The sequence below is a fragment of the Syngnathus typhle genome, linkage group LG8 (assembly GCF_033458585.1).
Source record: "Syngnathus typhle isolate RoL2023-S1 ecotype Sweden linkage group LG8, RoL_Styp_1.0, whole genome shotgun sequence".
In the NCBI taxonomy this organism is placed as follows: domain Eukaryota; kingdom Metazoa; phylum Chordata; class Actinopteri; order Syngnathiformes; family Syngnathidae; genus Syngnathus; species Syngnathus typhle.
In genome coordinates this window covers 10,008,596-10,033,775 of record NC_083745.1, presented here as the reverse complement: position 1 = coordinate 10,033,775, position 25,180 = coordinate 10,008,596, and the positions used below count along the sequence as shown (strand labels likewise).

The 25,180-nt window shown below is 40.3% G+C and overlaps 1 protein-coding gene across 1 annotated transcript; it reads right to left on the bottom strand.

The window, feature by feature from the left end:
• LOC133158414 (uncharacterized) lies at positions 1-23,639 on the bottom strand. Its single transcript, XM_061285639.1, has 3 exons — positions 23,578-23,639; positions 1,137-2,671; positions 1-819 (listed from the first exon to the last, which is right to left on the bottom strand). The coding sequence occupies exons 1-3, from the start codon at positions 23,637-23,639 to the stop codon at positions 809-811; spliced, it is 1,608 nt and encodes a 535-aa protein (XP_061141623.1). The 3' UTR covers positions 1-808.
• Between the last annotated feature and the right edge of the window lie 1,541 nt (positions 23,640-25,180).

The window sequence follows — 25,180 nt, the reverse complement described above, 5'->3', positions numbered from 1 at the left end:
TTGAGTCGTAGCTTGCGCAAGGAGTGCAGTACAGACAGCTTACAATGCCCAACCTACACTAAAGTCTGTCTGCATCCTTGCTCTCTTTATTTGGGGAATTTTCCTCATCACATGTGTAGCAGAAACCAAATAAGGGTAGGGGGAAGCGCAAACGGTTTCTGCTTTTGGTAAGCGCAGGAAACTTCTGGTGTGTGTAGATTACTGCAAACGTTATGCTAATGTGGCGACATAGGAAAGAGCAAACAGAGTTCATCAAGTTCAATGGGTTCAAGCAGTCTTATCAGCAAGGACCAGGGGCGCTCCCAGCGCTCCATTTCTTGAGGGTGTGAGGTGCCGAGTCAGCCACTTGAGGAAGGCTGACACAATGTCGTTGCTGCTGTCTCTCGCTGACCGAGACAAGACCTCACACCTTGGCTGATGTGGTATTCTGTGGTGGACATAAGAACAGCAAAGCAGAACAACGAACGCACGTACGCAGATCTAATCTAACGGTAGATCTAACGAGACATCATTTACTGTAATATAGTAATATAGAAACTAAAAGAGAACGCATGATAACATATATATACAATTTTCCAACAATTCCCCCCTGTTTATCATAAGTTCTCAGAGACCCTCAAATCACCCAAAGGCTACTTCAAAAGATTTTCAGCCGCAGGATCATACGTCATAAGAACAAATTTACACCCGGGAGGCGACCGAAGCCAATCAGACAACGTCGGACTCAGGAAAAAGGTCGGACAGGTCCACAGCGGGGGCCTCATCAATGGAGTCAATGCGAAGATGACAACTCGGGGGCCGTGGGAGCTCAAAGTCGTCCTCAGGGAGCAACGGAAAAGCGTCAGCCGGCGGAGAGATAGCGGTCGTAATCAATTTATTAATTAGGGACCGGAGACACGGAATGCAACAACATCCACACAAGGTCAAAACAGCAGAAAAAACGGCAAGGGAGACTAGGACCGAGGAAACCAGGGTGCGGTACTTGCCGAACACATTCAGCCAGCTGTTCCAAACCTCCGTGTTCACACCACTGTGGTCCTTCATCTTCCCATTCAAGGTCCTCAAACCCTCAAGGGCCAGGGACAGGCTTCCGCCGGCTGCAGTGTTATTTGGGATAAAAGTGCAGCATTGCTCACCGAACATGGCGCAGACACCGCCCTCCTTAGCGAGTAGCATGTCAAGGGCCATCCGGTTCTGGAAAGCCATGAGGGAAGTCGCGGCCAGCTGGGAGTGGACCGCTCTGAAGCCCGCCTCGGTCCAATTTCCAAGCCTCTGCACGTTGTAGTGGATGTAATTGATCCTGTCAACATTTTTGTTAAGGGTGCACCACCAACAAATGGAGGATTCGAAACCAGCTGCTATCTGGTTCACCAGCTTATACTCATCCGGCACTCCTCTGGGAACTCCAATGGCATCTATATAGGTCGGATCCGCCGCGCCTTGCCACTCGGCACTCCGCTTAGCCCTCGACCAGGGTCGGGGCACAAAAGAATCAATAAAAACGTCTAGCTCATGAGTAGATGCGGGCATTAATAAAACGGGAAGCAAAAGGGTCACCAAAGCGCAAGTACCAGAGCTATTAAAAGGGAGACTATCATAAAGTTTGTCAGTGTTGCACCAAAACCAAATATCACTACGAGCGATGGGTGAGAAAAAGGCAGCGCCATAGAACAGGGAAGTGCACAAAGGAGCTGACAAAACGCCTAGGCTGGCGCCGGTACCGGGCAACTTGATGCACGTGAAATTACCTTTAGCAACATCAGTGGAAAAAAGGGGTTTGGACTTTGCCAAGGAGGAAACGGGATAGACCTTGTCCCAACTGGAGCAAGGATGAGCAGACGGAATGGAAGGGGTAGACATCACAAAAATCGCACACTCAGGAGCCACACTCGCGGGAATGATTCTCAAGAGGGGCCGTGGGCCCATACACACAACGCAACTGGTGTTAGTCACATTAGCAGCTTGCTCGGCCATGAGGAGCCAATTGTTAGTCTGGCCACTCATACCTGTGGAGGCCACAAAGTGACTGTCTACATCGGTGAGGGCCACGCTCGTAATCACTGCCCCAGATGTTTTGGAAAAGTCGCTCAACACGGGACTGTCAGCGCCCCGCATAGTTTTGTTAACGCAAAGGACAATAGGAAACTGAGGATCCTTCCCAGAGGACCAAGCCCACAACTGAAAACCCCAACAGGAAGTATTGAGCAGGGTAGCGTGAGGGGGCCGAACCGTGTCATCAGGGAGTGTAACGGTCAAAAGAAGGCTTGAGCCTTGGTTCTTCAAAGTGATACGTTTAGCAAAAAACACAGCTTCTTCACTGGAGCCAGGAGGCCAGTAACCTGGTACCTGCGAGGTGATGAAGGCGCTCCAGTCCGAAATGTCTGGATTGACAGTCAAATACCACCAATACCCAGGCCATTTGTCACCCGTAGTGAGCCAGCCTTGTCGGGTACCTTTCAAACTCTTCAAGGGCACGGTGATAGTGGAAGCCGTGTTTGGGGCCACGGTGAACGCCAATGAATGTAGGTACGCGTTGGCTATGCGCCATGGCACGCAGGAAATACCGTCGTGAACGAGAGCAGGCGTGCAGTGTTTAAAGGTGGGCCTAATGGACGAGACCTCACGCCTATGTCTACGCGAAGCAACATCATCCCGGACGAGCCCCCAATTTCTGTTAGGTTTTTACAGACAGAGTGAATAAATGTTAAGAGAAACGCACCAACGGACAGACCACAAGTGAGGCAGAATATTGAGTCGTAGCTTGCGCAAGGAGTGCAGTACAGACAGCTTACAATGCCCAACCTACACTAAAGTCTGTCTGCATCCTTGCTCTCTTTATTTGGGGAATTTTCCTCATCACATGTGTAGCAGAAACCAAATAAGGGTAGGGGGAAGCGCAAACGGTTTCTGCTTTTGGTAAGCGCAGGAAACTTCTGGTGTGTGTAGATTACTGCAAACGTTATGCTAATGTGGCGACATAGGAAAGAGCAAACAGAGTTCATCAAGTTCAATGGGTTCAAGCAGTCTTATCAGCAAGGACCAGGGGCGCTCCCAGCGCTCCATTTCTTGAGGGTGTGAGGTGCCGAGTCAGCCACTTGAGGAAGGCTGACACAATGTCGTTGCTGCTGTCTCTCGCTGACCGAGACAAGACCTCACACCTTGGCTGATGTGGTATTCTGTGGTGGACATAAGAACAGCAAAGCAGAACAACGAACGCACGTACGCAGATCTAATCTAACGGTAGATCTAACGAGACATCATTTACTGTAATATAGTAATATAGAAACTAAAAGAGAACGCATGATAACATATATATACAATTTTCCAACATTTCCCTTCAGTAATGATACGTAAAATAATTTTCCCATATCATTGGCTGTCAGTATTTTTTCCATTTCATCTTTTACGTGAATGCTTGTCAGCATTCCTGCAGTGATTGTTAGAGTGCACTAATCGATTTAATTGAGCGCTGTCATTGAGTGCATCTCAAACTCATCTCAATGATGTTGCTGCTGAGCTACTATGTCAACGCGTCACTCAAACGCTTGGTCGCGTTATATCGTACGTCCGTTTTCTTATTAAACATGTAATTCCGCTGGTCTTAGCAACTTTATATCAGGAACATTATAGATGAGTAGTGAGGAGGCAGAAGCAGGCAGTGAAATGATCAATTATCCGTCTCTCTTGTGAATTAATTACACTCATTGATTACTATGTTTGAGTGGCCTGTTGCTAATGTTCTCATCTGCTCAGTCTAATGTGAGCTGATGTCTCTTGGGCGCTAGTGTAACATCTGCTCATTCATCTCTCAGGCCCACAATTTCTTTCCTCTGCAATAATTACAATAATTCAGCAGGAGCTCCTCTGCAGCGAATAAATTGTGTTTGCATTAAAGAGAAGCTCAAGTTGGATTTCTGCCTTTTTGACAGTGCCTCACAAAAACCTGTCATTCATCTGATAAGAATGATGCATTGTGTGTCACTCCTCCATAGAGCTGAGCAATTCCTGATGAGATGTCAACAGTGGTGACGTCAGGCCAGACAGTTCAAGTGAATGGGGGGAGAAAAAAAACCTCATCTGAATTCTCACTTTTGTTTCGTTCACTGTCACCTTCAAGTCAATCAGTTGATCAAAGTCACTGAAACTTTATTTCAATGTATATTAATGATAAAAACTATGCTTGATTCTGTATGAAATCCAGTTCCATTCTTGGTGCCATCCATTATCCACTGCACACAAAAGCACATTAGAAGATGGAGATTGGAAATCAGTGCAAAACAGAGTTCGCACATTTTTTTTCCCATTTAAATATTCACACCACCCAGTCATATCACAGAAAGAGGTGTGAATAACAGTGGTCTTGAATAATTAAATAAATATGTGCATTCAAGCGAAATAAGTGGTCATGGTTTAATTATTCATATTTCTCTGAGGGTTAATAACGATGCATTTGATTTCGTGGTGGTTAGATGGGCCATTATATAAACTCCGTGTTCGCTCCAAAATGGTGTCACAGATCCCTTGACATTTTTTTTATACTACTAACTTTTATAAGATGTCAATTCATTTGAAGAGAAAAAAAAGTATATCATCAGCCACATAGTATAACTGCCTAAGTCATAATTCAATGTTTTTGGAAATTAAAATGTTTCTTTTTATTGAAAATGTAACTAAAAGGTAAATGAAAGAATAAAGACTAAAAAAAACTACCAGTGTGTTTTCTAAAATTTTTGTTTAATTTCTTGTTTTCCCAAAATGTGACTCAGGCAAAAATACTGCGTGTTCGACAATATAAAATATCAATTTGCGACCACCACTTACCTCTCACTTCATACAAAATTACTGAGGAAGAACCCCAATGAGCCTGTTGCTAAGGTGCTTGCTTATTTGCTTCAAGTGCTTGTTTTGGGGCATCATTATTAGAGGCACAAGTGAGAAGTTCTTAACAATTAAAAATGACCCCGTTTCTAAACATACTCATTTTTCTACCTAATGTCAGAAAATGTAATGTAAAAAATGTAACATAATTATCTGAAGCAATCAAGCAAATACTTTGGTGAGACGCTAATAAAAGAGACATTAGAGTGGGGTCATTAAGCATTTTGCAAAAAAAAAAAAAAACACATCACATAAGCAAATATTTAAAGTTGGAACCCATCCCACCATTTAAATAACAACATGCTTTAGTAATTATAAACAAAGCACTATACACGTATATAAAACATGTCAATACTTGAATGCTTTTTATAGAGATTTTATGACTGACCATCACAAAGTATTTAGCTTTTAGATGTTTAGGCAAATAGAAAGCTGCAGAACGTGCTGTGCATTTGTATGCAGCGCTCCACATCGATATTTTGTAGCAGCACCTTTCCCTGCAATTATAGCAGCAAGTCTTTCAGGGTATGTCTACCGGCTTTACGCATAAAGACACTGATTTGTTTTTCCCCATACTCGTTTGATGAAAGCTCAAGATGAGCCAGAATGGATGAAGAGCATCTGTGAACCGCAAGTCTTACCACAGATGAGGGCACTACATTAAATCCCAACAAGAAACACTCAAGTATGTGATTGAAAGGTCAGTAAAGATGAAAATGTTTTTCAATGTATTACAGAAATGATGCTGGCGATTTTGTGGCTTATAAAATATTTTTTTGTAGCTGGGTGTCACAAAATGATTCAATTTAACATTGGTTTCTTTCAGTCTAGGAATCTATGACACATCCTCCCCTGACATTTGCTACCAGTGGAATTCAGTGGAATGTTTTGAAGTCATTGCACTGCACTTTCTCAGGTAGATGTAATTAATTTCAGTCAGTCAGATGGTGAGCATTCATTTTGCCAAATATCGATTAATCTGAAAAGAGCTGTGATCATTATTAAAAAAAAAAAACAAGACTCATCTTTCATGATGAATGGCATTTTTATCAGGCAGACACGCATATCTAATGCGGGAAAAATGGCCTGACAGTGAAGTGATGATTACACAGACAGAGCTTATCATTAGCATTGTGAGAAAACAAATCTAAAGCGATAGGAGAGATTGCGGGGTATAATTTAACTGGGATGAAATATTCATGTGCTTTGTTTGCCTTGATATTAGAGCAAAAAAAACAAAAAACGGATTTCACCAGCAGTAATCCAATTTCCTTGTAAATTGCAAGTACCGTCCAGCTGGCCCAATTTAGCAAAAGTAAACAGTCTGGTTTTAATGATAGACACATAGAAAGAGACTATAATATAATATAATATAATATAATATAATATAATATAATATAATATAATATAATATAATATAATATAATATAATATAATATAATATAATATAATATAATATAATATAATATAATATAATATAATATAATATAATATAATATAATATAATATAATATTTGAACTTTTTTTTTTTTTTTAATGATGACACTACTGAGTGCAATTCTAGCTGATGATGTGACTGCTGTCAGAAGTAGCAAGGATGAGTTCTCAAGTGTGCGCTCTTTGCTGATATTCAGCCAGATGCTTGAAAACTGATAAGATGGTGTTTCACAGTATGGGTACAAAATGGCCTGAGAGAAAAGAGAAGATAAACAAATGGAAAATAATGACCACTAAGATGTAAGATGCATGAAAGAAAAATATTCAAACGGTTTCATTTTAAATGCCAGTAAACATGTTCCTGTTTCCGCAAAAACAAAAGAGGTTGGTTTTGGATTTTGTCCCTTTTGTGGTAGCCAAAGAGAATCGAGCCGTGACCTTAAAACCATCGATCTGTGATTAATAATGTGCTAGTTAAAAAAAGACAAACATTATGTTACACACAATGGAGAAAAGTTTGCAACTCCTGCTTTAAGCACAGCTCTGTTGTGACCCACAAAGAAATGGGTTGGCATACTCAGACCCCCCGATAACTCTGTCAGTGTTTTTTTTTCTTCCTGAGTGACAGGTGACAGTTGAGGTTGCAAGGCACATTTGAGTAAAGCTGGGACAGACTCCAGCTTCCGTGTTGCCTCAAGTGGGACGAAAAACAAATAATAGATCGCTTGTCTACTTCAAAGTACTTCCCTTAAAATAGCAGTAGATACCAAATAGTTTAGGACAGTCCTTAAATAAATAACAGTGAGCACAATGTAACTGGTTAATATCAAGTCATCACGATAGTTCATAGTTCAAAATTTTAATTTGTCAGGTCAGAAATATACAGCGCACACAATAAGAGAAAAAAGTTCGTCTCTGTGATATAGTGCACATTCGATACTTCACCCCAGAAACTACTTTGTGATTATACACGCAAATTGTATACAGTATGTGTGTAATTACGTTACTGTCCACATTATTACACAACCTTACTGTAAATCACGTTACACAAGACTCTTGAGTCGTATCCACGTCTCCCCGAGGAGCTCGATGAGTCACACAGGACAATTCAAGGCCGTGATTCGCTGCATCCCAATTTATCCAACCGGCAGATTATTTCACCTGCACTTCCAATTTGGACTCTTATGGAAGCTTCTCTGTGTTAATTCCTAACTGCAATTACCTTATTAGGTTTCATATTAATCCCTGCAGCATGAGAGATGGCTGCAAAGGCCCTCCCTCAGTGCATGTCGAGAAAATTAGCATGGGCGCCGAGAAATGTAGCATGACCGCTGAGGGTCTGAGACTTTCAAAGAGAGATGGGTTCATTTCCGCACAAGTCCCCCTTGATTTAAACGTGTGGGCTTTATTTCCTGAAATGATTGCACCGCCAAAGTGTCTCCAGTGCAGCAAAGTGAAGTCTCAGTGCAAACTCGGATGCACTTTCTGCTGACTGGATAGAAAGTGAGGTGCCTGCCTTGGGATAATTTGTTGCAATGCTGCTGAATTTAGTGTGTAAGTGTTCATTAATTTATGCTTCAATGGAGAAATAGCCTTAAGAGTCATTTTCTCGGACACGTGTTGTGTTTCTGTATTTTTGAAAAGCTTTTGAATAATACATGAAAGTTAGGTGGAGGAGTTAAATCAAAGCTGTCGGCTGCTGAAAAAAAAAGTGCCTTTTTTTGTTAGCGGGAAGTAGATCATCGATACACTGAGGAAAAACACGACAGTCGCGGGTCCACCCCACATCTACAAGAAGGAAAAATGTTGCTACCTGTGACTTTCCTGCCATTTTATCTTAGATACAGAATCTCTAGATCCCTTGATACTCTGCCACAATTCATTTATGTTAACTAAATATCTGAACTACAAATTTAAAATTGATGTGAAGGAAAACTAAAAGAACTTTTCTTTTGAAAATGTTTTCATTTTCATCTTTTTGTCATTGTTTATATATATATATATATATATATATTTATATCACACCGTATTTTCCGCACTGTAAGGCGCACCTTCAATGAATGGCCCATTTTAAAACTTTGTCCATATATAAGGCGCACTGGATTATAAGGTGCACATTCAATGAATGGCCCATTTTAAAACTTTGTCCATGTATAAGATAGTATATACATTTGCCCCGCGGGCCGGACTTTGGACACGCCTGCTGTAGTGGCTCAATATCGGTCCATATATAAGGCACACCTGATTACAAGGCGCACTGTCGGCTTTTGAGAAAATTGGAGGTTTTTAGGTGCGCCTTATGATCAATATTTCTTTCCAATCCTAGGGAAAGTACAAAGTAGAACAGTAATATCTGGAAATGGTTCAATGTGAGGGCTAATGGAAGACAGAAGGTCTTCAGGCGCAAGCAGCATAGCCTGCTCATCAAAGTGTCTGCGCAGTGTGGTATTACACACTTAAATCTGGAAAAGGGACATTTATGTGAAAGACTGCCTCTGTTAAACATTCCAGACACGTATCAGGAAGGATGAGAATGTCACGCTGGTATTAACCAAGCAAGTCAATGTCATCTGCAAGAACGCAAACATGTTATTCTTGGAACCCGGTGACACTTTCCGTGCATACGGCAGCTACAAGACGTGTGGCCTTCTCCGACCAATCTCCTGTGGTCAATTAGGAACGCCATTAGGATTTATCTTCATTTACTTTCTGCCATGCTGCAATCTCCGAAAAAGAAATTTCATCATCTGGCTAGTCTGCATACAGTATTTATTGAGCATCTCAACTGCAGGTAGCATAAAATCAACATCAAGCATGCACCCCCTGTACGGAAAAGTTACTGACAACGATGAGACAGCGAGTCTATTTAGCTACAGCAACCCCCCCTCTGTTTTCCCCATCTGTCTGCAACATGCTAACTATCTGGCAGTGAGAATTTTTAATAGATCCACACAGGCGAAGGCATTAGAAAGTGTGACAAATGGAATCTGCTGTGTGTGCAACACTCTCCAGGGACCTGCTCTGCTTCTAAACAGGACAATGCTAAAGATGTACCAAAAACAAATACAATTGGCAGGACTCCTGCAGGGAAATATCAGACCTTCACAGAGGATAATGACACTCACTTGACTTAGGAGACGATCATAAAAGACTTACACTTGACAGCTCCCTGCCCTCCTCCCCAACCCCTTTAATAATTAAAAACTGGACTTGAAACAACAACCCTTGTGGGATGATTGTTCAAGGGAACAAAAACAAACGGTTATTTTTTTAACTGCAAGCAGTTCAACAAGCATGATGCCGTTTAATGGCCCTGTTAACTGCCCACACACAATTTAGCGGAAACACAATAAATCTGAACGCAACGGCAAAAATGTGTCACTGTAATTAACACAAAGGGAAACATGAGGAACTTAACAGGTGAACTTATTTTTATACGTATGACAAATTATTCTCTAAAATTGCCAGAACAGTTAATAAAGGTTTTATGGTGGACATACACAGAAATAATTTGGCTGAGTTGGTTTGTGTGCAGATGCCAGCAGGCTGCATTTCTCTCTAAGTGCCACTGAAAGGTAATGAAGCACTGTGTCACGGAATTTTCATTCTATGTTTATGCCTGTTCATATCGAAAATGGCACAGGGTATGTAAAAAAAAAAAAAAACACCCTAATGACTAATGTGTTGTTTTCACAGCAAGGCAGAAGGATGCCATACATCAAGGTTACTGTATTTTAGTACACAATGTGCTGAATGAAAACATGTTAGAGATGATATATAACGTTTATGAAAGCGTTGCCATGGAGAATATGAAACCTCAGTGTGACAGTGTTCTCAGAACTCAGTTGGTGAAATTGTTCCCAGTGCATCCTGCTTTCTGACTTCGAGAACATGCAATTGATTTGCACACTGGTACACCTTAAATAGTTATTGACAACCCACCAGTCGCCGAACCTCAATCGACTTTCATGACGATTGCAAATAGCGTTAAATGTATGATGAATCTTGGCCCATGCCGTTGGCAGGGTCACCGTCAAAAGTTCAATTTGCAGCCAAACACCATCTCAATCGCCACCTTGGTCTTTCTACACTCATTGATTGCTCACATCCTAATGTGTAGAATGATGCACCAGATAAGTGTACAGATTGTAGAAACTGCTAACATCAGTTAGCCGCACAGTGATGCCATTTTACCTTGAGATTCCTTCCCCTGATCAAAATTTCCATGATTTCTTTAAAGGGAAAACTTTAGCGCTACCTGATTCACGAGAGTCTGTTTTAAATATATAAATAAAGTACGGCAGAATGAGATAAACAACCTCAGTGAGGGCAAACAATATAGAAAAGAGATGAATGGAATAATTTTTATTTCATATCTTTAATATTGAGCATCATGTACAAATAAAATATCTTACAGTGAATATGTTGATGGAAATATTGGAAAACATCAGATACATTTTATTTGAAGTTTTGCAGTCAAAACTGAAAATTAGTGATTTCACGTTAAAGTTGTCAAGGCAAAAATTGCATTTTATGCCTAATCACATATTGAACAGCACTACTGAGCAGTCCCAAAATCTTTTGCTTGGGTGGACGTGCATTACCACAACATCTACTGAAGATCAAGGAGCCACTTCCACCGCGCCAGCTAGCTACTGACAAACTGGTGACTGGTTACTCCTGAGGCTACTTTACATCATTATATTGCTGTGTGCTGCAATAACACCCTGAATGGCAGGTATAGGCAATTATTATACCATATAAGGACACTTAGTATGACTTGTCTATGAACGTAACGAGGATGTTTTTGGAATATAGAAGGAAGACTTCCAACATGGGATTCAAACCCGTTTCCTAAGCGCGAGGCAGATGGGCAAACCACTTTACCAATATGCTTACTCAATTATGCATATTTTCCGATGGAATCAAATTGAAATAGTTTGATAGTAATCCCAATGACCTTTTTGCAGGGCATATAGTTCCTGCCTTAATTTGTGATGTTGACGTGACACGCAATTAACTTCTTATCTTCTAATCATGATGCTCTTAGCGGTGGAAACTTAGAAACACATAAGTGAGTGTGTCGTCTTCATGGAAGAGTGGCATGAAAATCAATTGGTTCTGAGCCCGATGGACTAAATTAGAATGCCCTCTTCAGTTTAGACTTCTCTTTCAAAACCTTGGAGTGGATATTAACGAGACAATGTATTAACATGGATGAAACGTGTCATGAGCACAAGGGCGAAACATCATTATCTCTTGATCTACTTTCAGGATGGACCTGTATCAAAGCCTGAGAATGAAACCTCAAGTGACGCCAAATCAGTTTGCAAGTTGACTGATGCTTAGAGGAAGTCATGTTTGCAGTGGGAAACAAAACCCAGAGGAGATTAGTGCCGGATGAAATACTTTGAAAAGAGCTATGGCCTCAGAAGGTCAAATTATATCTGGTCTAACAATGGGACTTCTTGTCTGTGTGTGATTCTATATTTAATTTTCATACCTAAGGTTACGTCAAACAGTTTTTCTTGATGATACAGCTAATCTTTGGAATATTCTGAATCTTTTGTTTGTTTCTTTTCCAACACGGAGGTCAAAAGTAAAATCGCTGGAGCTAAAAGTGAAACAATTTCTCACTCAAGCACCCAGAAAATGGGCAAATTAGCTCAGAGAAGATGCTGGGAGGAGTTTAGGTGAATGGCATACAAAGCATCAGTAGGATTTGCATTAATTGCTCTTGCAGCAAGAGAATACTGAGAATACTGAAAAGAGCTTAAAAACCTGGCGCACGCCCCGATCCGGAACAGTGACTGAACAGATGGATCACTGATCAGCGTTTGTTTCCTGAAGGCTCACATCAGATCCGTCCATTTTTCAGCGGTCACATTGTCAGAAATTGTATTCTACTCTGACTTTAATCTACATTTAGAAGATACATACATTCTTCCTATCTGATGAAATCCAATTCCATCCATTTTGCCATGATGCATATCTGAATGATTCCCCAATCAAAAAAGTTCACTGAAACCAAGCTGTATAAATGCGACCTGACTGAATGACAAATATGAATAAACAGTCGAGCTGATGCATTGAGTTTCATATTATTGTATTTGAGAACGCTGGTGGTCTTCCGAAAGGTCACTGATTCTAATGACATTTGGGAGAGGTTTGGTAATGGGGTTGACTGATGCATAGCAAGCAGTCACAGCCACAAAGTCACAGCCACAAAGTCACAGCAAGATGCATGTTTGCTTATTGATAATGGCACCTTTTTTCTCTCGTTGCCCTTCTTTGTTCAAATCCCTCGCCTCGTTTATTCAATGCAGGGACTAACAAAATAACTTGTCGATAAATAAATAATCAAATCAGAATCACATGTTCTACTCTAGTCATTCATGGTCTCATTTGTTCATGCATGGCTTGGTTTCTGTAGAGCTACAAAATGCTGTTGGGTGTCAAAATAATGTCACGGAGAACCAACATCTTGACACACAGCTCTTCAATGACTTAATCGGTTGACCTCTCACTCCACCCCCCAATATTTCCTGTGGGTATGATGGCCAGATGACAATCAAGCATGCATGGCTAATGGATGATGTGACTTCTGATAGAAGTTCTGTTTATTCGATGAACAGTGAGCTGTGTATGCCCATATTAAAGCCAATATGGTGTTACTGAGAGGACAATGCTTTAGAATGTAAATTGAAATATATTGTGAAGGCGATTGGAATATTCTTCAGTGGCCAAGTCAGTGTCACTGTAATGCGATTTTTTAGATCAATGTCGGGCATCTGCAGATTTTAGGCTGTATTTGATTCTGAATGATTTTTATGCAAGTGGTAAAAATGATGTTTTTTACGTGCAATTTTGTCATTTGCCCTTGAGCTTTTTGAAATGAAGTCCCTCAACCCTCAGTGCCAAATGCCAAATTTCTGTGACGCCTGTAAAATTTCAAATGAAAATCCACAACTCAATCGCAACTTTCAGTGTTTTTGTTTTTAATCACAAATCCCATGTTGACAAATGAAATATACACAGTCACTGGGCTTTAGGGACTTCAACATGAGGAGTTTGTATGTTCTTCCTATGATAGAGTATTTCTTTCTGGCTACTTCTATGACCTGCCACAAAAAAAGAATGTTATGTGTGTTGAAAGCTCTAAAACATCCAGTGGGGTTTAGATGTTGGCTTTCCATGGACTGGCAAGCATTCCAGGAGGTATCTTAAACTTTATCCTCATCAGGATAGGAATTCCCTGGTGGTATGTAAATACACCCGTAGTCCCTGACATAATGACTTTCCACATGTCCGTGTCACAGTAGCCCTTGAGGATCAAGAGGCTGTTCCAAACTGCAGATGAATGAATGAACACATCATTATTATCCCAAGTAGCGATGCCGAGTCTTCACCTCGACTGCATAGCCATCTCGTTTAAATTCCAGGAGCAACATTTTCCTATTTGGGGCAGTTAATAAGATGCAAATACTTTGAAATTTCAACCTCAGCAAATGGACGTTGAGCATTTTAAACGCATTAACATGACCCGCGTGGAGCCTGCGAGCACTTGGAATGCAGTCGTCTCAGTTTTCAGCCTTGCAACTCTGTTCTATAATCTGCAGACTTTGATTAAGTATAATTAATACATTACTCTTCATGCCAACTAGAGGGAACAACATAATCTCATCAAAGTTCCTACAAGGCTGCAAGGATAAATGAACTCAGCCATTTTCTTTAGGGGGATGTGATGAAATTGAAATTCCCCAGATCAAGTGGCACAGTTAACATCCCGAGCTGATTGCATGCCTTCCAAATGTAGGCTGCCGTGTACGCCACAGATGGCTTTTGTCCACTGTGACACCAGAGGCATGAAAAGAGCATGTGACCTTTCCTGTGGACATATGCGTCCTGACTGCAGCTGATCGATAGGTGAGGGAAACGCTTCGAGCGGTGAGGGCTGACAATTGTCTTGCTTCAAGACACGTCTGCGCTTTGCAGCTGTCAGTCATCGTGTGCTCTCGCACAGATACGCACAGATAGATTCACTACAACAAGGTAGCATCATATATTGCATTGATGACGTGACATGTTTATTCCACGGTACTGTACTGAATTCTTGACATGGTGAGACAAGCATTCACTTCAATGCTGTTATGTGTCAAAGGTGTCTCAGAATTTTGCAATAACATGATTGGCCTCATTATGTCTATCTGGTGAGACAATGTCGAGAGACTCTTTTATTACAATTAGAATTATTTTAGAATTGGCAACAATTTTACTCTACACCCCATAACCATTGTCATAATCTCAATACGAAGAGGAATCAAAAATTTATTATTTTTTATTACTGTATTTTCCGCACTATAAGGCGCACCTAAAAACCTCAAATTTTCTCAAAAGCTGACAGTGCACTTTATAATCCGGTGCGCCTTATATATGGACCAATATGGATTTGTGGATGAGGACTAATTTATTAAAGTAAGCTTTACGTGTTTATTGTGTGTTGTGTGATGTTAACGTTTGAGCAACGTTGAGTTATTGATGTATTGTTATTGTTCTCACTATTTCGAGTGTTACTATATTGTGATTGCATTAGCGTTTGAGCAACGTTGAGTTATTTATTCTGGACAAAGTTTTAAAATGGGCCATTCATTGAAGGTGCGCCTTATAATCCGGTGCGCCTTATAGTGCGGAAAATACGGTACTTATCGTTTGACTTGACGGAGCTATTTATATTTGGGGATCTGCATATGAAACTTGTTTCATAATGTAAACAATAATTTCACTTTGCTTGCCTTATTTCTAAGTATGTCTTTCTGTGGCAATTTTAGAAATTAAATCATACTACCTTAGGTATCTAAACCGTAATGATGCAATGTAGTAATAAGTGATTTAAATGATCACCTTCAGAGGTATGGTTCCACTACATTGATTCAACTTGGTACAGAAGTTAGAGATCCAGGAAGTAAAACAAAGAGAAATAAAGAAGAAAAGTTATAAAGGCTTTTTTCTTTTAACTTTTAGTGTCAAATGAGGTATGACTTTTGTCTCGCAAAAAGACACATGTTCAATTTTATGCGTCGCGCACCACGTCACAAACGGTCATATCACCTCTAAGTTGTTTTCAATTTCCTTTTGCTTTTTTAGAATGATTCTGATGTGTTGCTTTATCTCCTCCCCTCCCATTACACAAATATACTCCCGTTTATGGAGTTTTATGACCGGGACAGAATGCATTACAGCAGAAAAAGGACACAAATGGGAGTTGAAATGTAGACTGGAAATAGAATTTGAGTGTTTCAACGTAATAGAAAAAGTGGCATACACAAAAGTAATAAAATGTTCTCATCGAGATGAAAAGATGATGTTTCTGAAGTCTAACGAAAAATATTCATAAACATAAAATATAGTGTGTTTATAAAAACATAAAATCATATTAGACGCCAGATTTATTGCTTTAGAATTGAAGGATGTATTTCTACAGCAGCTGCCTGTGGTGTTGGGATAATATAGAATAGAAAGTCTCTTGTCACAACTCACTGACTCCAATAAAAGACTTCAGACTTTGTTGTCAGGATCATAATGACAATGTCAAACCGAAAAATAAATACACCCACAGTGTATTTTGCTGCTCTACTAGAAAGAAAATTCGGTATCACGTAATTATGTGGAAAGTTTATGTTAGAACTGTGGACACCTGGAGGGCCAAATTGCAGAGACTGGAGACAGTTGACCAATACAATGATGACTTTATCAAGCCAAAGGTAGTTTGCAAAAATGGATTGTTCCAGGTCCAGTTTGGAAAAAGGAATCCAATGCTTCAAAGTCAGCAAGGGGCGGAGCTTAACGCTGGCAGGCAAGGTGCAGGGCAAGAAACAATTTGTGAATTCAAGTAACAAAATGCTTGATAATATTCCAAAATGGCTTGTTCGAAATGTTGATCTGGAGACAAGGTGGAGTTCAGGTCCGGCTTAAATATGAGCCCAACACCACTTGTCTCTGAAATCGTGCACAACACCCCACTTGAAGAAGGGAGGGTATCAAGTCACAAGCCTGAAAATTTGTATAATTTATATATGTATGTGCCTTTACACACTTATGTAGATATTCCATTAAAATTCAGACGTTTGCTTAAATGCCTAAATCACGTGTTTCTACCACTTTCAACCATTCTGGCACATCCAAACTAGTTGCTGTCTGCCTCCATCAGGTTTTTTTTGTCAAGGTCACAATACGTTTTTGTCGTAAACCACATTCATTATCGATTCCTTTATTTTCTCTTTTCTCAGCTTTTTTCACAGTAGAACTCGATCAAAATCTTTTATCACTCTAAAACCAACTCAAGAAAAGCACAGATAATTGTCCAGTGAGAGGAAAACATCGCAAAATCTGGACGAATATTGCCCCTCCAGTTGATCAGTAAGGAACAACGCAACCTCAAGCAGGTTGGAGCTTCATTTCTTTCTTCAGTACAACCCGGAGCATTTCAAAATCCTAATCGGAGTCCTCGTGCTGATAACAATCTCCTCCACGGTGCTCAAGAATTATACAATCTCACAATGCCTAAAGCTAAGCATAAAGATTTAATCTTGATGTTGTATGCACAAGATCAAAAATAATTGAATCATGTAAACAAGCCATATTCTTGCGTAACACTACATCATTTACCATTATTATTCAACATGAAAATATTTTTCCATCATAAAATAAGCACAAAGTAAAAAAGTCAATGAGGAACAGTAAATTAGGGCTGAGGTGTGAAGCAAGAATATGGCTAGTTTACTTGATTTAATTAAACGTTTGTTTGAGACAGTGTAAGTGGATGTCGGTGGATGAGATTGTTATCAGTATATATATTCTCTTAGAAGGATTTCTAAATGCATGTGGTTGCACCAGAGAAAGCAAAGATCATCATTGGATTGTGAAGCAGACGCGGTGCCAGAGACTTTTTCTGCTAAAATAAGCCAAATTATACACGGATATTATATATGGATATTTAAAATCACACAGACTTGGTTGTGCACATGATCACTTATTTATATTTGATATCGAGCAGCCAGCACAGATTCATGTAAAAGTTCCATGATCTGTGATCATCATCAACATTTTTCCTGTAATAAATAAATAAATAAAAGCAGTACATTTCTGCATATTCCGTTAATTAGAGTATATTCTGCCTAGAAAAAAAAAATACACTTTTTCTCTTCTAATATTCCTTAAATTGATCATGTCACATCGTCACAATGTGTGCTAGAGGAAAGAAATATAATGATACCCCCACACTCATCGGTCCTCAGGGCGCCTCATTAGTGTGGCGAGTCACCGTCAATGCACAAATTGAGTAAATGTATGGTAGAAAGTGTCTCTCTTGGTGGCACAGCCCAAGAACATCTCCAATGAGGAAGCTACTATAAATCACAATGTGTCAATACGTTAGCATTTATCACGGTAAGTCCCAACTGGATTCATTAAGTAACAGTTACAACAAACCGTTGGGAAATAAAAGATATAGAGGGGTAGTCGACAGTCAGTGTGAGGACAGAACATTGTGAAGCCCCCTGAGTAAACTCATTTGCAGCTAATTTGACTCCAAGAATATATGGCGGTAAATCTGTGGTCATTAGCACTATTTATTAGAACCAAGTTGTGTTAAATATTAAACAAATTGGCACTCCAATCCCCCCCCGAAAATCTGACATTGTTTGATTGCTTTGTGTATATCAATGTTTGCATGCAGCATCTAGCAAATTGTTTCTTTGTCAATCTGATATTGACTTTTTCATGTTTAGAAGGGAACCTGCACAATTTTTAATTTGAAAAGCAAATAGGTGGGGTGCTGGCAGACATTCAGGTGACCGAGATACCCGCTTGCTTGTTAGTCTGTTAAGTGAAAAAATATGAGCAGGTGATATCACAGTGACACACAGGCATCTCAGTATAATCAAGTTTGGCATTGAACTAAATAGTGATTGGCTAAACCAATAGTTCTTTCTTTTTTGCTAGTGCAGCTAACTGAAAAAGTATAGAGTGTCAAAAAAGTCTAAAAGAAATTATACACACAACTGTAGTATTTTCTCCTTTTATCTCTAACGTTCTAGTCCTGATTTTCAGAAAAAATGAAAAATAATGCATCATTGAAGCGTGCCGTGAGTGACACTTTTGCAGTGCACGTCACTTGTAATTCCACATCCTCATCCTCCAAACATCATCTAGGTCACCCTCATGGTGACCCTATCAAGCTGAGTGTTTCACCGGACTCGAACATCTCTTAGAGTGACATGTTTTTGTCTTGGAGTTGCACAGTCCTAAACCTCCTGTGGTAACTGTCATTCCACTTCATCCATATGAGATGGATGGTTCTAACAAGTATACATTTATATGGTTTTACCGTCATAACAGTCTTTGGAGGGACACCATAACTAAAATGTGGCCTGCATCGAAAATGAGCTGCAATCGCAGCATCGTGTGCACAGCATCTGTCGGGTACCGAGTCATATTCCAATTATTATACAGATAAACATTTTCACCCTCTTGTGTTTGCAATTTGTGTTTCTTATCCATTTATCAACGAGACATTGCAAAGCTGCGTTTAGCTGCTGAGCAGTTTATTTGCTCATTTGCACAATTGGGTCATGAAATTGATTGTCAAATTCAGCTAATTTAATAACTCTCAATTTGTTCTTTTATGAGCACTTTAAAGTGTACTGGGGAAATTTGTTTTTCTATTAAGCCCCAACTGTGTTATTGTTGTTCTATTATGATCTAAATATTGTCCAGAACATTTCTGTGCATATGGTTGGGCGGAACTGATGAGGTCAATAAGTTTTCTAGCTGGTTTTCCGTGCTGACTCGTGTAAAGTAGGTAAGGGTTGGTGGTCACTTTTAACAATGCATGTAAACCTGCAGTGTATGGATGGGTGGGCGGGCGGACGGACGGGCGGTTGGTTGTTTGGTCAGACGGCTGGATAGATACAGCTCAGCTTCAGAAAACTGGTGAACCAGTTTTGACAAACTTCATTCATTCATTCAAAGAGGGACAATGCACATTAATGAACACCAGTATAAAAACAAAGCCGTAGTCCGCAACTTAATTTCAATTCATTTCATTTTTATTTTCCTGGGGCAGGGCATTTCAACTAATTCCATTACTAAAAATGATGAAAACAATACACCACTGGATTTGAGTACAAAATAATTATTGAGACGGTCGATAATGTTTTTGAGCAGCTTTGTATCGAGTTGCAAACCCACAACAAACATCAAACATTCATGTGCAGGTAATAAGCATTCTTGGGTGGTTTATTTTCACTCCCTCCCCAAAAACGGCAAGTGTTGACTCTGCACGACTGGAATCCGGTGTTAAATGGAAGCTGTGCTTGCAACCACGGCGACAGGAGGAACTGGCAGCATCCTGCAAGAGGAGGCTGCAGCCCATTTTAGGTCTTTCAGTTTAACCCAATTAGAGTGTCTGTATGCACTGGCTGAACCGACAGCAGCCATGCGACTTGAGAAGTGGAGCAGAAGCATAATAGGCACGGACATGCGATTCAGTCAAGACAATAGCTAGTTATTTGAGGACAAACATGTACAGACTGCAGTCTTATGAGGAACAGGCCGTACTTTGCTGCGACCTTAGTGTCGTGTCGCGTGCACCTGTCCTAGAGTCCCACAGCAATTCCTTTTTGCAGCTAAGCTGTCAACAGGCCCCACAGGCTTTGATGAAAGCTCAATAAAAAACATAAAGCCGCTAAATAAACGAAGCAGCAGGAAGAGGCACCTGGGGCACCTCTGTGTGGGAGCAGGTCCAAATGCAATAAAGAAAGTACACATCTGTGAAAAGCCACCAGTGAGGCGGCAGATGAAAACCCGGATGAGCTATGTAAAGAATCCTTATCCAATGAACAGCTCTGTTTTGAGTCCCTATAAAGTGAAACCTGAGATTTGTGTATAAATACATGACGCATAGTGGCAAATGGTGGGGATTTTTTAAATTTATTTAGTTATTGGACGTGGCTAAAACAAAAGCCAGTGATGCACCTGGTTTCAATCGCCCCACCTCTGCTATATAAGAACTAGTGCTGCCCAGTGATGTAGTTTGCTGATGCCACCTGCGAAAGCGCAGTTTTTATGCCCTTCGTTTTGTCACTTCTAACTGTTTACCTGTATCTCCATCACCAGTGCAACTTTTACGTCAAAAGTTTAGAGTCATGGCCTCATCGTCAAGTCCTTTCATCCCACACCTCCACTGGCACACTTTAACGCTCCTGTGATGTGATTAAGCTATACTCCAATCTCTCATCATAGCTGAATATCACACAGACCAGATTCTAGATTCAAGAGTTTTGTATTCGCCATGTTTGAGCGTGCCAAACAAGGAATTTGACTTCGGTAAATCACAGCCTCTGTTCAACATTTAGGTGACTAACACCACTCAGGACATGTGAAAAATGGCAAATATTCTCAAACATCCCCTGATCTTAAACTCCCAAGAGGGCAAGGAAAAACTCAAAAGTCCAGCTAGGGGAAATGAGAAACCTTAAGAAGAGACCACAGATGGGAGGGTCCCTCTTCCAGGATGACCAGGCTGCAATGGATGCAGAGAGGCCACATAGTACAAACAGTGACAATTCAAAAAAGGTGTGGAGAGCAGGATGTTATTGCACAGTAATGACTGAGACTCTAAGAGTGGTGTGAGTTCATCAGAGAAACAGCCTGGGGGAAGAAGCTCTCTCTGTGTCTGCTGGTTTTCGCGTACAGAGCTCTATAACGCCGTCCGGAGGGGAGTAGTTCAAACAGACTGCAACCTGGGTGAGAAGGGTCTGTAGAGATGTTCCTTGCACACCAGAACTGTTACGTCAGTCTAATATCCAGGTTGTCGTCATAGTGTATTTGTGTATGCACTTTTCTGATTTCCATCCATCCATTCATCCGTCCGTCCAGCCATCCATCCATTCTGATTCTAAAATATTACTAGCAGATGAACGAGATGATACTGTATACCAGCTGACACACACACACTGGGCTGGTCGCCAGTCAGTCGCAAGCCACCTGTGCAGAGAAACAAGCATTCACACACACATTTACACTGAGAATTTTGTGTCTTCAATTAACCTAACATGTATGTTTTTTGCAATGTGAGTGCGGGTGCTACATAAACGATCCCTTGGCTGCGTAAAGGTTGGGAAATGCTGCAAAAAGAAATACACACAAACTACATGTAACAGCAAAAACTAAAGTATCTATAATATGACAATGCTTAATGCCCTTCTTTAGTTATTAACTACCACAATTTAGGACACATTTACCGTTTTTTTCCATGTATAATGCGCAAAAGTTAGCTAATTTATTGTCCTAAAATCTGGGGTGCGCGTTATACATGGGTACAAAAAAAACAAAAAACGATTTTTTCTCAAAATTATTATTTTATTTTATTTATTTTTAAATCCGGATATCATACGGAGGCCGCCATTACAGATGCGCTTTCTTCTCTGCTGTTCACTTCAAACACACTCCATACGAACACAATGCTCTCGTATCAGACGCTTGCTAGATCACCTGCTCGTTTGCTGTCACAATGTACCCTACACAAATCCGAAACATTTCTTCGTTATTGAGTATGCTAGCGCATGCGCAGTGATACTGACCGGCAGAACATCCGGTTGTTCCCAAAGATGATCTTTTTTCTGAAATAATTTTACGTTCACGGACTTAAGTAGGAGTCAAAATCTGGGTGCGTATTATACATGGGTACAGGCTTTTTTCCAGCATCAACATGCCATTTTTAGGGTGCGTATTATACATGGGGGCGCATTATACACTGAAAAAAACGGTAAAAAAAAATGTCCAGGTTGTCAGGAATAAACAGATTGGAGGCCATCCTCACAGTACAAACATAACAAACATCATTAAAATAATCTCTGGCAGAGTCAATCAGAATGTTTGATTTCGCCCTTGAATTTGTTTGATCATTTCTGTTTTTCAGAGCTTGACCACACTATCCAAAGTAATGCAACCAATCTTTTCATGCAATCTTCGTGGGAACACAAACAGTAATACCAGCTGTGAATTTCATCATGTAGTGTCTTTTCTTTCATCTCTCTTAAACCTGGCAGGTGAAGTGAGCGTGTGTTCGTGTGTGTACCACTGACGTGCAGTAAGGTTGATAGTTGGTGAGGCACGAACAGATTTACAAATATATAAACCCAAAAGTGTTGCTTATTCAATTGGATTCTGGTTATTTTGTAGCTCATCAACATTGCACTGTTTGTGGTCTTACCTTTATTTGTAGATGAAGTCCATGCATCTATTCTTCAGCACAAAATGCAGGAATGGGGCAGGGTGACCAAATGCAGCTTGGATCAGGGTTTATTGAGGGAAAAGGGTGTTGGAGGAGAGGATGAGGGGAACAAACAAGCAGGAACAAGCAGGGAGGCAAACTAATAAGACGGGCTAACAACAACGGGACTGACTGACAGGGCTGGCTAACAGATACAGAGTAACAGTAGGAACCGACAAACTAACAGAACAAGCCAACAGGGGAGCGACACGCAGATAGGACTTAAATACAAGACAGGTAAGGAGAGGCAGGTGATGGCCATTACACTGCATGATTATGGGTAGACACAGGAGGGGAGGGGCGAGTGCACAGAGATGCGTACGGAAACCATGACAACACTTCTTCATTTCACAGTCCACATCAATTTTGGGTAGATTGCACAAAATAACAGATCTGTGCAGCAGCAACCATTGATTCATGGACGCCCCCCTTCAGTGCGGCAAAGTACTATCTGCTGCAACTTGTGCCTTTATACTGGGGTTTTGTGTCCCATCAATAAAACAAAGAGTTTTACTTTTGTATTTGAACAGGAGATATGACATTTCTGCAATTTTGACTCTAAAAATGTCATGCATAAATATTAATGGACAGATAATAATAATTCATATCCATTTTATATTGTGTATTTTTTTTTTTACTTGTCATGATGACAGGTGAGGCAGTATGTGTGTGCACTGAGCTGCGTCAATTAAAAGTGTGTCCCGGTGCCTTGGAGAAATCTCTGCAGTGACGGAAGCAACAGATGTGGGCGCTCGTTGAGAAGTTTATTTGCTATTTTACCCTTCACAGGACATCACTTCTAATTAGCTCTCTATGGATAGGACTGGACTGCTGCCTCATGAATTAACAGTGGTGTGCTTTCATACGTAATGCTCAGTAATACACACTAAATACATGCCCAAAATCAGATGGGATAGCCTCCAACTCACCTGTGACTCCATTGAGGAAAGGTTGTAGGCCTGCAGTAAAGGATGACATCTTTAAGTAGCATCTTCGCAAGCTGAATTGCACTAAGTAGGAAATCTTGTTGATGGTAAACATTTGGCACTTTACGCCCTCTAGTGGTCATTGTATCCTGACACATTGGGAGAGCCTTGTTTTGTCCGGAGAACTGCCCCATTTCTTCATTTGACCTTTTGTTGCTTTTCTTTTTATGGAAAACCGAATAAATATTTGAAATAATTTGTGAAAATTAGACTTTTCTTTTTAATTGTTTGGAATCAGAATTATTTGGATCAGCAAACATGGCATAATGGCTAATTTGACCATAGGGGTGTTCTCAAATTTGTGATGATTCAGTTAGCCTATTTAAAGGGTGACAAGTTATTTGGTGACATGATGTGTAAACACACTAAATATGCACCACGGAAAGCAGAGGAGAAATCTGTCTCAGGAGATTATTGTAGACTGACACTGTCAACATAAACTGCAGATTACAGAAATACATTATGTTACAGCCATCCTATTTCTATCACATCTGATTCGGCCTGCTGCACACTGAGCAACAAAGGTGCCTGAACTGGACAATTGCAAACAAATTACAGTCCACGACTCACACACACATCTGACAACTGACGAGAACTGCAAACCCGGATTTCCTATTGGGGGAATTACATATTGATGAACCACATCCTATCTATCATTTTATTTTCCCATAAATGACATGGTGCAATTGTTAAGGAGGAAGTAGATTTTCTGGTTGCTCCAGCGCTATTACTATATTAATACAAAGAGAGCAAATATGCAAGTAGTAGGGAGCGTGTGGATACTTCAGTGGTTGTTGGTAATGACAGGCTAATTTATTGACTGTAGTCTGGCGCATACACCCACATTTTGGCAACAGAGACTCTATGTGTTGCTTGTTAGTTCCAGGTGTATATATAAAATTAGAGTGTATGTAGTGCGTATTGTATTTCTATGGATTGGTTGTTTACATCTTCGCCATTTATCTGCAATTGAAATTTTGATTGACAGTAAAACTTGCCGACAGTGGCTCATTCATAAAAATTAGTTGCAGAATCCCACAAACTGGGCATCAGCAACTTTACTCGTGTTTTGTGTGTGGCGGGCCTCAAGGAGGTGTGGCCTATGCTAGCTGATTTGGGAGAGAGGCAGGTTAAGGCCAGGACTGATCACAAGCCAGACAATGCATATTGTCCATCTAAAAATAAACACCTATGAGCAATTTTGAGACTTTAATTAAGAAGATGTGCATGTTTTGGGGAATTGGGAGGAAGCCGGAGCACTACAACCTACACATCACGAAGTAAAACTGACTTTTGTTTAATGACCTGGAACAGTTGCCGGCTTTGATTACTTCAGCTAAAGCAACATTTACAATGACTGATATTAACCTCAAGGCTAGATAACGGTTAGCATTGTGGGAATTATTTACCCTTCTGGCAATTAAACAATTCTATATTTTCGACGTGTGACGTGACATTTAATATGGACCAATTATCAACATGACATACAGACAGACACACACAATGTTAAAAATGGAACTTTGTACTGTAGCCTATGGGCAGTATA

What these genes read in the sequence shown, in the direction of transcription:
- LOC133158414 (XM_061285639.1), bottom strand. Translation starts at nt 23,639, where the DNA reads ATGCTACTTAAAGATGTCATCCTTTACTGCAGGCCTACAACCTTTCCT. An exon ending in TTTCCTCAATGGAGTCACAG is followed by an intron (nt 2,672 to 23,577) that starts GTGAGTTGGAGG and finishes AAAACCTAACAG; the next exon opens with AAATTGGGGGCTCGTCCGGG.